At 40.3% G+C, this 15,244-nt stretch overlaps 1 protein-coding gene across 5 annotated transcripts in view; it reads left to right on the plus strand.

Annotated features, from left to right (window-relative positions):
- Positions 1-15,244, plus strand: part of robo3 (roundabout, axon guidance receptor, homolog 3 (Drosophila)) — a 95,117-nt gene that overhangs the window by 27,014 nt on the left and 52,859 nt on the right. For all 5 annotated transcript variants that reach the window (XM_026329075.1, XM_026329076.1, XM_026329078.1 and 2 more), the window contains exons 3-4: positions 13,955-14,112; positions 15,027-15,147. In XM_026329075.1, coding sequence (XP_026184860.1) covers positions 13,955-14,112; positions 15,027-15,147 — 279 coding nt within the window. The remainder of the gene's footprint in view (positions 1-13,954; positions 14,113-15,026; positions 15,148-15,244) is intronic.

A 15,244-nucleotide genomic window follows, 5' to 3' on the forward strand; every position in this document is an offset into this window, starting at 1 on the left:
TTTGTAAAGAAACTCATAAATTCATCACTGCTGAGAGCTAAGGGAACACTGGGCTCAACAGAGCTGTGACTTTTTGTCAGCCTGGCTACAGTGCTGAAAAGAAACCTGGGATTGTTCTAATTTTCCTCTATTAGTGATGAATAGTATGCAGTTCTGGCTTTACGGAGAGCTTTTTTTATATGTTAGTAGACTGTTTTTCCAGGCTAGAAAAATTTCCTCTAAATTTGTGGAACACCACTTCCTTTCCAGCCTTCGTGATGCCTGCTTTAAGGTACGAATATGTAAATTATACCATGGGGCTAATCTTCTCTGATTCACTAACTTCTTTTTGAGAGAAAACGCTACAGTATCAAGCGTTTCATGCAGTGAAGCTACAGCACTGTTAACAATATGATCAATTTGGTAGGGAGTGGGATTGAAGCAGCTGCCCTCAACTATGTTTATACTTGGCATAGATGCAAATAAAGATGGAATCATTTTCTTAAATTTATTAACAGCGTTGTCAGATAAGCATCTGCTGTAGTGGAATTTTCTTTCAAACGCTGTATGAGCCATCATCTTAAATTCAAAATTTATTAAAGAATGATCAGACAAAACAGGATTTTGGGGAAGAACTATTAAATGTTCAATATTGACACCATAGGTCAGAACAAGATCAAGGGTGTGATTAAAACAGTGGGTGGATTTACTAACATTTTGAGTGAAACCAATTGAATCTAATATAATTAATTAAATGCAGTGCTGAGACTGTTATTTTCAACATCTACATGAATGTCATGAATGTAATGGATTGGCCATCACTGTTTTGTTAGATGTTGCACTCCACTCCAGTATAAATCTTTTCAAGATTGCTATACTTTTTAAAACTCTCTGCAACATCACCCCTGCTGCACCAATGCACCGGCCTTCTTGAAGCCTGTGTTTCTTAAGGTACTGCTAATATTGGTTTAAATACACCCATAGGGGTCATGAGGGTGATAAAACACAGTCAGTAGTGAATCAGTAACGAAAGTATAAAAAAACAACTATGGTGGGATGTGACAGTAAAATATACTGAACATAATGCAAATCAACAATAAGCAGTGATGGCAGAAGGCAGATGGGGCATTAGCAGCACAAACATGCATAGAGCATACAACTGAGGAGTTTCACGCATCATTTATGACAGACACAAGAGGCTAACATGGTCAATACATGTTTCAAACAAATCAATTGAACACAATCAGAACATCATTACAGACAGGAAAAAAGAAAGAACATTAAAGTAACAGTGGAAGAAGTAGCTTGATGTCAGTCTTGTTACTAAGCAGGAAAGTCAGTGTACAAATGAATGTTGGAAGTTTCTGAGAATCAATGTTATCACTGCTGAATTTGCACATTGTGCTTTATAAATCTGTGGAGTCAGTTTATTCAGCAACAGATTGTGATTATTTATCAGCTCATTCTAGTCACTGTTCAGTTTTTGTTCGACATTTGACCAGGATAACTAAATTGCTATCACCAGAAAACGTTGTTTTAGTTCCTGGACAATCCAGCATAGTTTTTATGTGTTACCTTTTTCCTGTAATTGAAAAACCTTTAAATCATTAGACAACAAATTCTGCATTATAGATCTTGTCAGCACATTTTAATTACTTTACACTTTATTAGTTATTGGATGAGATGATCTAACTTGAAAATTAATTCTAGTAATTCTGGATATTTGACTATTTATTCTACTTTCAGTCAGTAATTGAATATTTTCTCATTGCTGCCAAAGCCAAATCTTAGGTGTGAATTTCTGTTTGAAGAAGAATATGGTATCTATCATGAGAGATTTTAAGTTGTATTTTCACCTCTGATGCTGCAGCTTGTAAGCCCTTGGAAAGTTAATATATTAGTGTGAAACTATGACTGTATTCAAAATCACTGGCTGTAAATGTTAAATTGTTAAATTATCTTAATTGACAAAGTTTCCTCTCTCCATATTAAGAATGGGCTTTATTCTTTGTATGCCTTGGTAAGACATACAGACATTGCTGTCATATCTGAGCATCTTCTAGAGAGCAATTTTAACAGTAGGCATTGCTTGGTTTTTAATATCAGCCTTGTTAGATGTGCTTGCAGTTATGTAAGTCACATTTTTCCCTATCTGGCCTTGCAAATTCTCTGAGTAGTAACAGAAGAGGGCTGTTTCTCTCTCTGTTTCTCACTTTAGAACTGATTATCGACAAAAGTGTTCACCCTTGAGTACATGATATGGCCAAAGAAATAGCAGCTACCATCTCTTAGTGGTAACAACGTTTCAGGGGGATCTAGCAATATTAGTAAATATGGGGGCAAACGGCTGTGTAAAATGCTTATTGATTTCTGCTCATGTATATTCGCACAAGAATAATTTCTTCTTAAGATGTGCTCCTACAACAAAGTGGTTGCAACAAAAGGTCAGTAAATGGGGGCTTAAGTCATTCAAGTGGAGCTAAATGGATTTCTGCTCCTAGATCCATCTGACAGGGTAGAAAATTGGAACTGTTGCTTTTCCCCTCACACCACCACCTTGTTCTCCTCCTTTGTCAGTGCAGGGGTATGATCACGTATGGCACACTAACATACGTTAGCATGAGGCAGGATACAGGTTTGACCATCTGCTCCAGCTTTGCGAACATATTTTTGTGTACGTTTGACAGGAAAGACTGCCAGTATAGCTTCAGTCATAGGTTGTGTTAGCAGACAGAGGGAGCTGATAGGTCAGCTGACATGTGTAAACTGGCCCACCTCCAACATGAAGACACTAATGTTAGAGAGATGATTCACCTTCTCCACCTTTCAGGCAATGCAAGGAAAATTGAAAGTGCAGAAAATGACAGGGCTGTGTGTGCGTGTGTGTGCAAACAACAAAATGCTCTGCTGAGTAAATTCACAGAACTTATAGGATGGCGAGACAGTGTAGAAACCTGTTCACAGCAATTACTCACTTCCAGCAGTGTTATTGCTTTTTACCTAACAAGTACAGTACAATACAAACGTATTGAGGCTCAATAAATTCTTGATGAGTGTTGGGTGTCAGCATCCAAGAATGGGGTGGGTGCACCCATTGTCTAGAGGAGGTTCTATCCACCCTCTTACTGTTGAGGTGTGATAAAAGAGTATTTCTGTTTTTCCGGATGGGTGAACTACTCTTTGAGCCGGTGGGTCATCACAGGGCATTATGGGGCAGTAGAAGTGGGGGTGATGGTGTGCAGGGGGCCATTCATTTGCCTGACAATAGGCTTCTCAGCAATTCTCAGTGACCTTCTTACTCCACATGACATCGGCCATTACTAGATTAAAGTAATCCCTTTTTTCAGGGCGGACAATTGCTTTATTAGCTGACCACACACAGGAACCTTGACCATCTCTGTAATGGTATTGTTGTGGGAAGCCCTTGGGGTGAGTGTTACTGGTGGAGGGAGGGCAGAGGGGGTGAGGAGGGTTGTTGCTTTGGCTGTCCTTAGCATTGCCATGCATGCATTACTTCAGCCATGTTAGTCTGTTCTCCATCACATCTGTTTGACACATCTCACATATTTGTGGGCATATTGGTTGACTTACACTAAGATTAAGAGTGCGTATGAATGTATATGTTTATACATCTCCCTCCTCCCCATAGCAAGCAGTCCAGTTTTTTTTCTCTGAATCTCTCAACTGGCTTGTTTTCTGCATCAAAAATGTTGTTTTTTCCTCAGTTTTTAAAGGTTTGGAGAATCTCCAAATAAAGCAAACATTTACTTTAAAATCCACTCCAAAATGTTTTTTTGTCAAAAAGCCATAAGCTATTTTTGGAAGCCTGTCAATGAGGCATTAACTGCTTCACCTGATACTTTATTCTCCTTTAGGAAGAGTAGTGAGCCACTCAAGCTGAATGAAGTTTTGTCAAATAGTTTGAATATTTCATGAGAAGCTTGGGTAATTTGACGAAGCTCCCATGGCTCTACCTCTGTAATTTACTCCACTGTGCCCATGACAAAAAACATACCGTACGCTTGTTTTTAGGACAGAGTTGCACTCCCCACAGGATTTATACCAGCCTTGATTAAGAGAAGACTAATACAAGACAAGTTTGTAAGATGCTTATGATTTCAGTCCAAAATAAAGTTAAATCCTTGTCATTGTCCTTTCATCGAACAGATAATGCTCAAGCCAATAAATACATGGTTCCTTTAAGTTGATATAAGAACTATTTACCTTGACTGTATCTCCTCAAAGGTCATGCACCTGTACTGTTTATCATCCATGTTGTTAAATTAAATTTTGCATTAAATAGAAGGAGAATGAAACTTTAAGTACAGGCTTTTGATAATGTCATATTATCGATCCACACTGGGAAATTGTTTTTTCTTGCTCATTACTGCAGGAGGTGAAAAGTCAGGGTCAGCTACATGACATGACCCAGCAGCAGGAAACAGATTTTTCTTGCCCAAGGATATATCAGCAGGCTTGATGCTTCTAGCACTAACCCCTGATGAAAGGATTTTTCTCTTTCCACCACTCTATGAAGGAAAGCCCTAGAGCTGGGATGCTGAAATGTTATTTTGAATCCTATAGAATTGCAGAGTCCATACTTGGCTGGGTTTGGTCTGAATGTTGTCAGTGGTTGGGGTAGTCCTATCAGGAATTACAGAGATGAAACACATAGATGAAAAATTGATGTAAAACCACATGGATATACACACACTCTCATCAATAGGGCCGACATGACATGCCAGGGGAGGTTTGCGGTGGATTAACCACAAGGTTGCTGGGTGAGTGAGCACAGCTGAAACAGCAGCCCCAGCTCAGAAATGGGAACTTGCTGCTGAGCCGCCACACATAGGTGAACACTCCTCATGCCAGAAGATTGGAGGGATTTACTCAAATGAGCAGAAGTCGGTTTGGGTCTGTGGGTATGAATGTACTGGCATGTTTGTGTTTACAACAGACTGGCTTTATCCGTGCCTGTGCACAACAATAGGGCTTTTTTTTTTAGTGCCAGGTTCATGGTAGGGGATGGGGATGGGCATGGGTTGGATTGGGTAAGGAAGGGGTTAGGGAGGCCCCTTGTGAGAAGTAGTATTCTAATTCAATCCCCATCCTGACTTGAGATATGGCTATTTCAATGATATGGCAGTGGGATGCCCAAGGCTTTTTCTGCTCTGTTTGAGTGTGGGTGTGGGTGTTGGTGTGAGCATCCATCACAGAAGTGATGGTGGAAAGGGTTCATTACTGAATATCAGACGACTACAGTCACTGTACAGGTACATTCTTTGATTCACTGTTATGAATGACAAGACAAGTGAATGTTACTGCAAAGGAGTAAAAACTAGAAAAACTGGACTATACTCTAGGCTACACATGCAGCTTTGCAAACTTATACCTGATGACTAATGTTATAATGCTAGACGTGTAAATGATAAGCATTTATAAATTTTACATTTCATGATAACTGATTATCTCTTAGCTCTATCCTTTCATAATATTAGAAACATCCAGCTGTCCTCATGCCTTTCCCTAGTTGGATGCAGTGGTGTGACATCCGTATATTTATATTATATATATTAGTGCACAACATCCTGAGGCTCCCAGTCATTTTTCTTGGAGTTACATAATTTTCTACATGTAGAATGTGGCATGCACTCCAATGTAAATTAAAGATTAAATACAGTGGTGTGAAAAAGTGTTTAATTTAAATTAGTCAAAGATAACACATCATGCAGTTTTTAAATTAAGGCTTTTATTATTAAGGGAAAACAAAATCCAAAACTACATGGCCCTGTGTGAAAAAGTGTTTGCCCCCTAAACCTAATAACTGGTTGGGCCACCCTTAGCAGCAACAACTGCAATCAAGCATTTGCGATAACTTGCAATGAGTCTGTTACAGCGCTGTGGAGGAATTTTGGCCCACTCATCTTTGCAGAATTGTTGTAATTCAGCCACATTGGAGGGTTTTCGAATATGAACCACCTTTTTAAGGTCTTGCCACAGCATCTCAATCGGATTCAGGTCAGGACCTTGACTAGACCACTCCAAAGTCTTCATTTTGTTATTCTTCAGCCATTCAGAGATGGACAAGTTCATTTCAACTTGAGGTCACGAACAGATGGCCGGGCATTCTCCTTCAGGATTTTTTGATAGACAGCAGAATTCATGGTTCCATTTATCACAGCAAGTCTTCCAAGTCCTGAATCAGCAAAACAGCCCCAGCCCATCACACTACCACCACCATATTTTACTGTTGGTATGATGTTCTTTTTCTGAAATGCGGTGTTACTTTTACGCCAGACGTAATGGGACACACACCTTCCAAAAAGTTCAACTTTTGTCAGGTCAGTCCACAGAGTATTTTCCCAAAAGTCTTGGGGATCATCAAGATGTTTTTCTGACAAAACTGAGATGAGCCTTTATGTTCTTTTTGCTCAGCAGTGGTTTTCGTGTTGGAACTCTGCCATGCAGACCATTTTTGCCCAGTCTCTTTCTTATGGTGGAGTCAGTGACCTTAACTGAGGCAAGTGAGGCCTACAGTTCTTTGGATGTTGTTGTGGGGTCTTTTGTGACCTCTTGGATGAGTCGTCGCTGCGCTCTTGGGGTAATTGGCCACTCCTGGGAAGGTTCTCCACTGTTCCATGTTTTCGCCATTTGTAGATAATGGCTCTCGTTGCAGTCCCAAAGATTTAGAAATGGCTTTATAACCTTTTCCAGACTGATAGATCTCAATTACTTTCTTTTTCATTTGTTTTTGAATTTCTTTGGATCTTGGCATGATGTCTAGCTTTTGGAGATCTTTTGGTCTACTTCACTTTGTCAGGCAGGTCCTATTTAAGTGATTTCTTGATGGCGAACAGGTGTGGCAGAGGCCTGTGTGTGGTTAGAGGAATTGAACTCAGGTGTGATAAACCACAGTTAAGTTATGTTTTAACAGCAGGGCCATGTAGTTTTGGATTTTGTTTTCCCTTATAATAAAAACCTTAATTTAAAAACTGCATGATGTGTTCACTTATGTTATCTTTGACTAATATTTAAATTTGTTTGATGATCTGAAACAAAGTGTGACAAACATGCAAAAAAAATAAGAAATCAGGAAGGGGGCCAACACTTTTTCACACCACTGTACATAACCCTGTTGTGACAGGACTGCAACTGCATATTAACAAGGTATCTGCAAATTGGCCTGACCTTCCTCTGTTGGCTAAACACATTTTTACACACACAAGCACGGAACAGTTCTTGTCCATCGCATTTCCCTCTCCTGTCTGTGTTGCTCATGATGAGTGTGTCCTGTGCTGTCACACTGCATGTGGGGCCTGTATTAATATTGGTTGCTAAGAGCACTGTTGCCAATTATTTGCCCCACCTACCCACTCCTCATCTATCCTTATCCCAGCTCTTTTCTAATTCATGACAAGACACTGTGGAGCGCTGGTTCCTAGGCATTTATGAGCATTCAAAAAGCCATGAAATGTTGCACCTTGACAGATAACCTCATCTGTTTTCTTTGCAGCACTGGAGGTGGGGGTGTGGTGGGTTTTTCTCACATTTTAACACTTATTTCAATTTTGGGCAGCAACAATGCTGATAACACATTTTCAACACATTATAACACATTAAAGCATGACATGAATATTAAATTAAATATCATTTTCTTGGGTTTACCTGGTGATTATGTTATAAGAGGAGGTTTATGAATGCTAATACCAGACTTGTAATCATCACAGTGTAATGCATCACAGTGACTTGTGGGGGTTTAATTTACCTGAGCCCAATGGCTAATAATTGGCTTTCCTGAGGTTTGCTGTGAAATGCCATGGCTTTCACATAAAGTTAATTTGTACTGCAGAGATTTTCTGTCCACCTCTGGTCAGGATCAATTTGACAAATACTTCAGTGCTTTATTGCTTTGAATTGTTTTCATTTTAATGTCTGCACTCTGTAATAATAACACACAAAAACAATTTTCTCAACATTCTCCTTAACTGGTATCAGTTATTTCCGCAGCTATACATGGAAATCAATTTTCATGCTCTCATTATCATAGCTAGTGATATTTGTTTTTCAATAATCAGAGCAGGTTTGGTGGTAGCATGGGTGGGGCAGCTCTGGGTGGGATGTGGTGGGGATTGGTTGGGTGGGGTCGAGGCAGCTGTCGTAGCTGCTAAATGGACTCAGATGATGGGGCTAAACAGCAGTGACGGTATCCTAAATGGCTGTGCCAGCTGACATACTAAAGGATAAAAGAAATGGAGGGGGTAAATTTGAGAGATAAATGCATCAGACATTGATGAAAAGGTTGTGTATGTGTGTGTGACTGTGTGCATGAAAGGGCAGGGCCCAGTGCCTGGGCTGAGAAGGTGACCCTTCTGGACTTGTGTAAGGAGTAATTGAAATGCCCTGAGATTCCCATTCATTTGGGATGAGCGCTGGCTCAATTTCGCTGTTGGCCATATGAGCATTTCCAGATAGCTAAACCATGTTGTGATTTACTCAAGGCCATACAAGCCTGTCAGACCAAAAAGCCAAACGACACCGCAATTCCAAAAAAATGGAATTATACTTTAAACCGCCGAGATGTTTTATACATGGAGGAGGGCATTTCAGGTCAAATGTCAGAAAATGTTTATGTACAAAAATGGTGTGCACGTGTGTGTGTGTGTGTGTGTGCGTGTGTGTGTGTGTGCGCGCGCGCGTGTGTGTGCGTGTGTGTGTGTGTGTGTCTGTTGCTCTAGTGAGCTTGAACTGGTTGTGTTGGATGCAGCATGTGGTTTTTTTTGTCTTTGATGCTTCAGCTGCTGTGCAATATATCAGCATGGGTGTCTGTGCTTGCATTAGATTGGATGGGTGCTTAGTAGCAGTTGGAGACATCTGTCTCTAACTGTGAGACCCCCACAGTCATCCGCTCAAGACCCTCCCATCACCATTGAAAACACACACACACGCCAATATCCTGTGTGGGCCGTTTCATCATGGTGAAATCGTTGATAGGGATCCACTCTACATAATGAGAGTGGTTGATGGAAGGTGGCTTCTGTTTGGGGCCCGAACAGATACTGCTATAGGTAACAGGCTATACAAATGGGGAGAACAGAGAGGTCACACGTATATGTGCATTTTTAACTAGGATTGAAGAAAGGATGAGAAAGTATTTGTATGTATTTGATCGAACAAGCCATAACATCAGTGGGTTTTTATGTCTCTACACCAAAGCAGATTGCTTCATGTTGAGACAACATGTAAGCTGACGGACTGACAGATGACTAGCTCAGTCCCCCACAACAGAGCATGAACCAGAGGTTGCTTTTCTTGATTCCCCTCCCCTCCCTCTGTTTGCTGTGCCAGCCAAGGGACTATCCATCATTCTTTGTCATTTGAATATTTATTCTTTGAGGGGGGTGCTGTCTCACACACACATAATGCTTGTGAACATAAGCAGTGAAAAAGCCATTTAATTAAAATTGAGCCTAAGCAAGGTGTTTTTTTTAATAAATAAATGCTTGAATGATGTGCTGATACACAGCATTGCCCTAATACTTTGGACATGTGGTAAATCACAGATGTCTAGTGGTCACAGATAAATATTACTCTCATACAGCAACACACTTTATTTGGCATAGAAGAGATTAGCCTCTCTGGTGGTTTTTAATTTTCATAATGATTCAGTGTAATATACAATTCACATATCCATCAATGTACACCACAAGCTGTTAAATGCTACATGCAGATGGGTGTCGTTTGTGTGGCTGTTGTGTTTGTCATTGTATAGACACAAACTGACAGCAATCTAACACAACCAGTGGAACTAAAAAGCCTCAGAGATCTGACTTTGATTAATGCCGAGACTTGATTTTATTTAGGGGCTAGCAATAAAATCCAATTATATTTGACTATGTACATTGTAATATATATGGTCATGAAATAGCTTTTTAGAAATTGAATTGAGGGACAATTATTTAATCCAGAAAAATAAATAATGACAATCAAGCAACTTTATGAAATAACTCATATTGTCATATCATCTGACTCCAGTTGTACTGTATGTATTCATTTCTTACCTTTTCAATTTTACATTATTACAGTTTTACAATTTATTGTACAGGTTCCAAAGTTTCAGTTCCAGCCAGACATCTATATTTGAAATATATCCATCTGTGGGCTTTCTTCTTATCTTCTGTGTGTTACTGTATGTCTATGCTGTGATGAAAGCACACCATTTAGGCCCAGTGGTGGGGATTATGCCGGCTTTGTTGAAGGGCTTTAAAGTAAGGGTCAAAGTGCACCCACTTAATATGGGCCTCTAAGGGCCTTGTGGGTAATTGCTAGTGCCTAATAAACCTCTACCCACCCTCTTTCTACTCAGATATGAGGAGTGTGGAGCATAGAATGGTAAAGATCAGGGGCCCCTGAATGGTGTGTGACAGGTCATGATGGCAATTCTTTAACCCTGTGTCATGGTAATTCAGACCTTGGATGCATCTAACTGTGCTATTTCCCTGCACTATTTGCATGATGAGACAGGTTCCTGAACACTTTAACACTTTCAGAGAGTCACTTTGTTCCTGCTGCCCACAATTTGGGCAGCAGGTGTGGATAAGGTCAGGGGTGTGGTTTGGCATATCATTCCAGGATTGGAGGAGCCAATGGGATATAGAGTGCCCAAATGCACTGTGGCTAAGTAATGGGCCATCAGGATATGGGTTGGATTAGAGCCATAAGTGGCAATTTCATCTCTCTGAGACACTGATAAAAAAGATGACAGCATAATAGTCTAGGAGCCAACAATTGTGTATCAACAACAATTGTGTGGATTGTATCAGGGAAGTGGTAAGCACAGGCTCTGTTAGCTAATAAGGAAATGAAAAATATCCTCTTTTCTCCTTAAACACTGTGTCTGTCTGTTATGACCTTGATTACAAACAAAACAAACTGATTTATCTCCTCACATAGCCACCCAGGCTCACCCTCATCCAAAGAGGATGCCATGCTATCTTGACAACAAGAGAAATGAGCTTTTGTGGTGTACAGCCTGACACTGACAAAGAATTTTCCACACTAACCCAGGTATTTGTGATAAAGAAATGTCCTCAGAAGTCACAGAAGTGACATGAATGCATGGATAGACAGACTTTATGGATGTTGATCATATTGGTAATATTCTGCAGCTTTGTTGGCCTGTCAATCCTTTCATTAGAGCAATGTCATTAATCAGATGAGGCAGTGACCTAGCACTGCTGGCCTGTAACATTACAGCGACATTGATACTGTTTCTCACTAACTTGGGTACACACATGCACCTTCATGTGCATATCGACCCATGTATAATGGCATAATGTACATATTAATAAAAATTAAAAAAAATTGTAACTTACATAAGTAGAAAACTTATTTATAGATAATACCGATCAAAGTGCTAATATGCCACCACTGCCATATCTTTTCAAAAATGAGTGCATCCCTATCTATCGGTCTATCTAAAACCTTAGTAATGTTACTGTGTAGCAACCTTTTTTTTTTTTCTTTGGAGGGCTTTCTCTTCCCAGTAGGGACTGAGTTACAAATTGAATGTTAATGGAATCACCATAACAGTGTAACTCTAGGTGTCTATTTATTCATCAACTTAATACCTTAGTGGTTCAAAAGAACCCTGTATTTTACATTGTATTGTACATGCTCTAAGTAAAAATAAAATACGGACACAGTAAAGCACAAGTGCTTACAAAGGCATCTCATTCATCTATCAATCCATTATCTATACCTCTTTATTCCAATTCAGGTTTACAGGGATATGCTGGAGCCTATTCAATTCAATTCAGTTTTATTTGTATAGCGCCAAATCACAATACAAAGCATCTCAGGGCATTTTACAAAAACAAAAACTAAAAACCCAACAAATCCCTGTCGCAAGCACTTGGCGACAGTGGAGAGGAAAAAACTCCCTTTAACGGAAGAAAAAAACCTCCAGCAGAACCGGGCTCAGTTTGGGCGGCCATCTGCCTCGACCGGTTGGGGTGAGTGGAAAGAAGAGAGAGAGAAAGAACAGCAACAATAAACAACAAATAGACACTGCAGGTTGGTGGGACCAGTAACTGCGCATCAGCAATATACAGCTCCAGGACCAGGGACACCTGCAGAAGGTACAGAGAGAACAGAGAGAGAGGGAGAGAGCACAAACTAGGGGAGAGAGAGAGAGCACAAGGTTAGTGACATTCAGTGGTGAGGGGGGAGGAGAGGAAGAGAGAGGATGGGAAGGAAGTGTTAGGGTTAGGGTAGGGGAGCTCAGTGCACCAATGGTCCTCGGCCAGTCTAGGCCTATAGCAGCATAACTAAGGGATGGTTCAGGGTTGCCTGAAGCCAGCCCTAACTATACGCTTTGTCAAAGAGGAAGGTTTTAAGTCAAGCCTTAAAAGTATAGAGAGTGTCTGCCTCTTGAACCCAGGCTGGGAACTGGTTCCACAGGAGAGGAGCTTGATAGCTAAAGGCTCTGCCTCCCATTCTGCTATTGGAAACCCTGGGAACCACATGTAGACCTGCACTCTGAGAGCGAAGTGCTCTACTGGGATAATATGGTACTATGAGGTCTTTAAGTTACAAAAAAAATTGTAACCAGCTCTCTTTGGGTGAAAAGCAGGGATATACCTTGGACAGGTCACCAGTCCATCATAGGGCATTGCAGGGCTAGATAAGCATATCAATCATAAATCATAAATATTTTACTTATATAAGAAGCAAATTTTCACCCTGCTCATGAATGTGTGAATGTTGCTGCTGTTGCCACATTAAATTTGAACCTAATATGTGAGATGTAATGCTGAATTCATTTAATTGAATCAGGATATGAGTAATTACTAGAGTTGTATGGTGACAACAGATTTCTTTCTGCTTTCTGCTTTCTGCTTTCTAGGACATCAGTTGAATGTCAATATATTGATGAGTAATTGATATCATCAGTGTGACTGTCATGTATGTGAATAAGTGCTATTTTGAAAATGCTGAAAATATGTGAAGATAATTTTATGAAGATTTGCTTCTTAGGTCAGTTTGTGTTGATTAGGAGAAAAGTTTTTTTTTGCCAAATAGAAAGAAGTCCTGACATTGGTTTATCATCTTTGTAAATCCCTTGGTGGCTTAGGCCAGATTTTTACCCTGCAGACTCTCTAGCTTTGGTCTGTTCCTGGTAGACTGATGTTGTCAGTACATTACTATAGATTACAAAACCATCCTCCACAACTTTATTCTGACAGGTCACAGAGTTCGAGAGGAGGAAATGAGTAAGAAAAAGCACAAGCACAGGTAACAAGCACAAGATGTTGACTACAAATGAGTGAATTTGGAAGTGAATGAGGTGGAGTGACTCGAGGACAGATCCCTAATGTTTTATGACTGGAATCCAAGAAAGCATGAGCGAAGGAACTTTTTTTGGATTCTGTATTTAAGGTGGCTTACTGCAGTTCATGTTCTTGATTTACCCATTGTACTTGTTTGAATGGTGATTTGTTTTTTTTGGCTATAATAATGCATGGACTTTTTGACAAGACAGAACAGAGTGCGTGCGTGCGTGCGTGTGTGCGTGATGGGAGAAGGGGGTTATGATTGAATAATTTATCTATGTTCTGCGTAGCAGAAACATGAGCCTTCGTCACTGATGTGTTGTGATGGTGCACACAACACTTTGTCAATGAAGACATGTGCACACCATGTTAAATTCATAGTCACTAAGCATCAATAGCAATGTTCTGTCATGCTTTGTGTTTTAGCTCTATCACACAGTGAGAGATAATCCTCTAGAAATCAGATCAGTTTCTTTGAAGGTGAAAATGTTTGTACAAAGTAAATATGATTCGATGCAGGCGTAGCATGATGAAGGAAAGTATCATCAAAAGTAGTAGGGTCTTAGCAGATTGACCAGTAAAAAGAGAAAAGAGTATCATCAACAAAAGAGTTACATCATCACTCTCTACCCTCTTTTTTACAGTTCTGAGAGATGACTTCCGTCAGACGCCCAGTGATGTGGTAGTAGCAGCAGGTGAGCCAGCTGTAATGGAGTGTATCCCCCCAAGAGGCCATCCTGAGCCCACCATTTCATGGAAGAGAAACAATATGCGTGTCAATGATCGAGATGAGAGAATCACAGTAAGTTGACTGGTGATTTCTACGTAAATAATGAGTTTACAAATAATTTTATAAATAATTTTTATTATTTATTTATTTATTCATTGAAAGCATTGGGTTTAGTTGTTGATAAGAATACCTTTATTAAAAACCTGTCCAGTTCCATCATTATTGACAATATTGCTATTGAACTTCACAGACTGTTAGTCAGTAGTCTTGGGTGTTCTTCAAAACAAACCCACTTTTTAGAAAAAATGGCACAGAAATATTAAAATACCATAAAACTAGACAGTCGTGGGGAGCTCAGTGCACCAATGGTCCTCGGGCAGTCTAGGCCTATAGCAGCATAACTAAGGGATGGTTCAGGGTTGCCTGAAGCCAGCCCTAACTATATGCTTTGTCAAAGAGGAAGGTTTTAAGTCTAGCCTTAAAAGTACAGAGAGTGTCTGCCTCCTGAACCCAGACTGGGGGCTGGTTCTACAGGAGAGGAGCTTGATAACTAAAGGCTCTGCCTCCCGTTCTACTTTTGGAAACTCTGGGAACCACAAGTAGACCTGCACTCTGAGAGCGAAGTGCTCCAGCTACTTATGACAAACTGAGCGATGGATGATGGTTCTGTGGCATCTGGCCTGCAAATAATGCCATCATCAGTGAAAGAAACAGCGAAAGAGCCATTTATGACACACACTGACATAATGGCGTGCCTCTTCTCTTGACTAACATGCCTGGATATACTCTCCCCAATCTCCTTTCTTCTGTCTCCTTTCTTCCCCCCTCCTCCACCACCACATCTTCTCCTCCTCTTCCACCACCACATCTTCTCCTCCTCTTCCACCACCACATCTTCTCCTCCTCCTCCTATTTTTTCATGTCTTTTTTTCTTTGCTTCTTTCCCTTCTCCCTCTTCTTCCCATTCTTGTGCCTTTCATTTTCAGATCCGCGGAGGCAAGTTGATGATTTCCAACACCAGGAAAAGTGATGCTGGCATGTATGTGTGCGTTGGAACCAACATGGTTGGAGAGAAGGACAGTGATCCTGCTGAACTGGTGGTTTTTGGTGAGTCACTATTACTATATGTCATCTAATTATATGAAGAGACGGTTATGAGTAATAGTAATATAAAGTAACTCATCACATTGCAAACACAATGAAA

The sequence above is a fragment of the Mastacembelus armatus genome, chromosome 14, assembly GCF_900324485.2.
Source record: "Mastacembelus armatus chromosome 14, fMasArm1.2, whole genome shotgun sequence".
Lineage (NCBI taxonomy): Eukaryota > Metazoa > Chordata > Actinopteri > Synbranchiformes > Mastacembelidae > Mastacembelus > Mastacembelus armatus.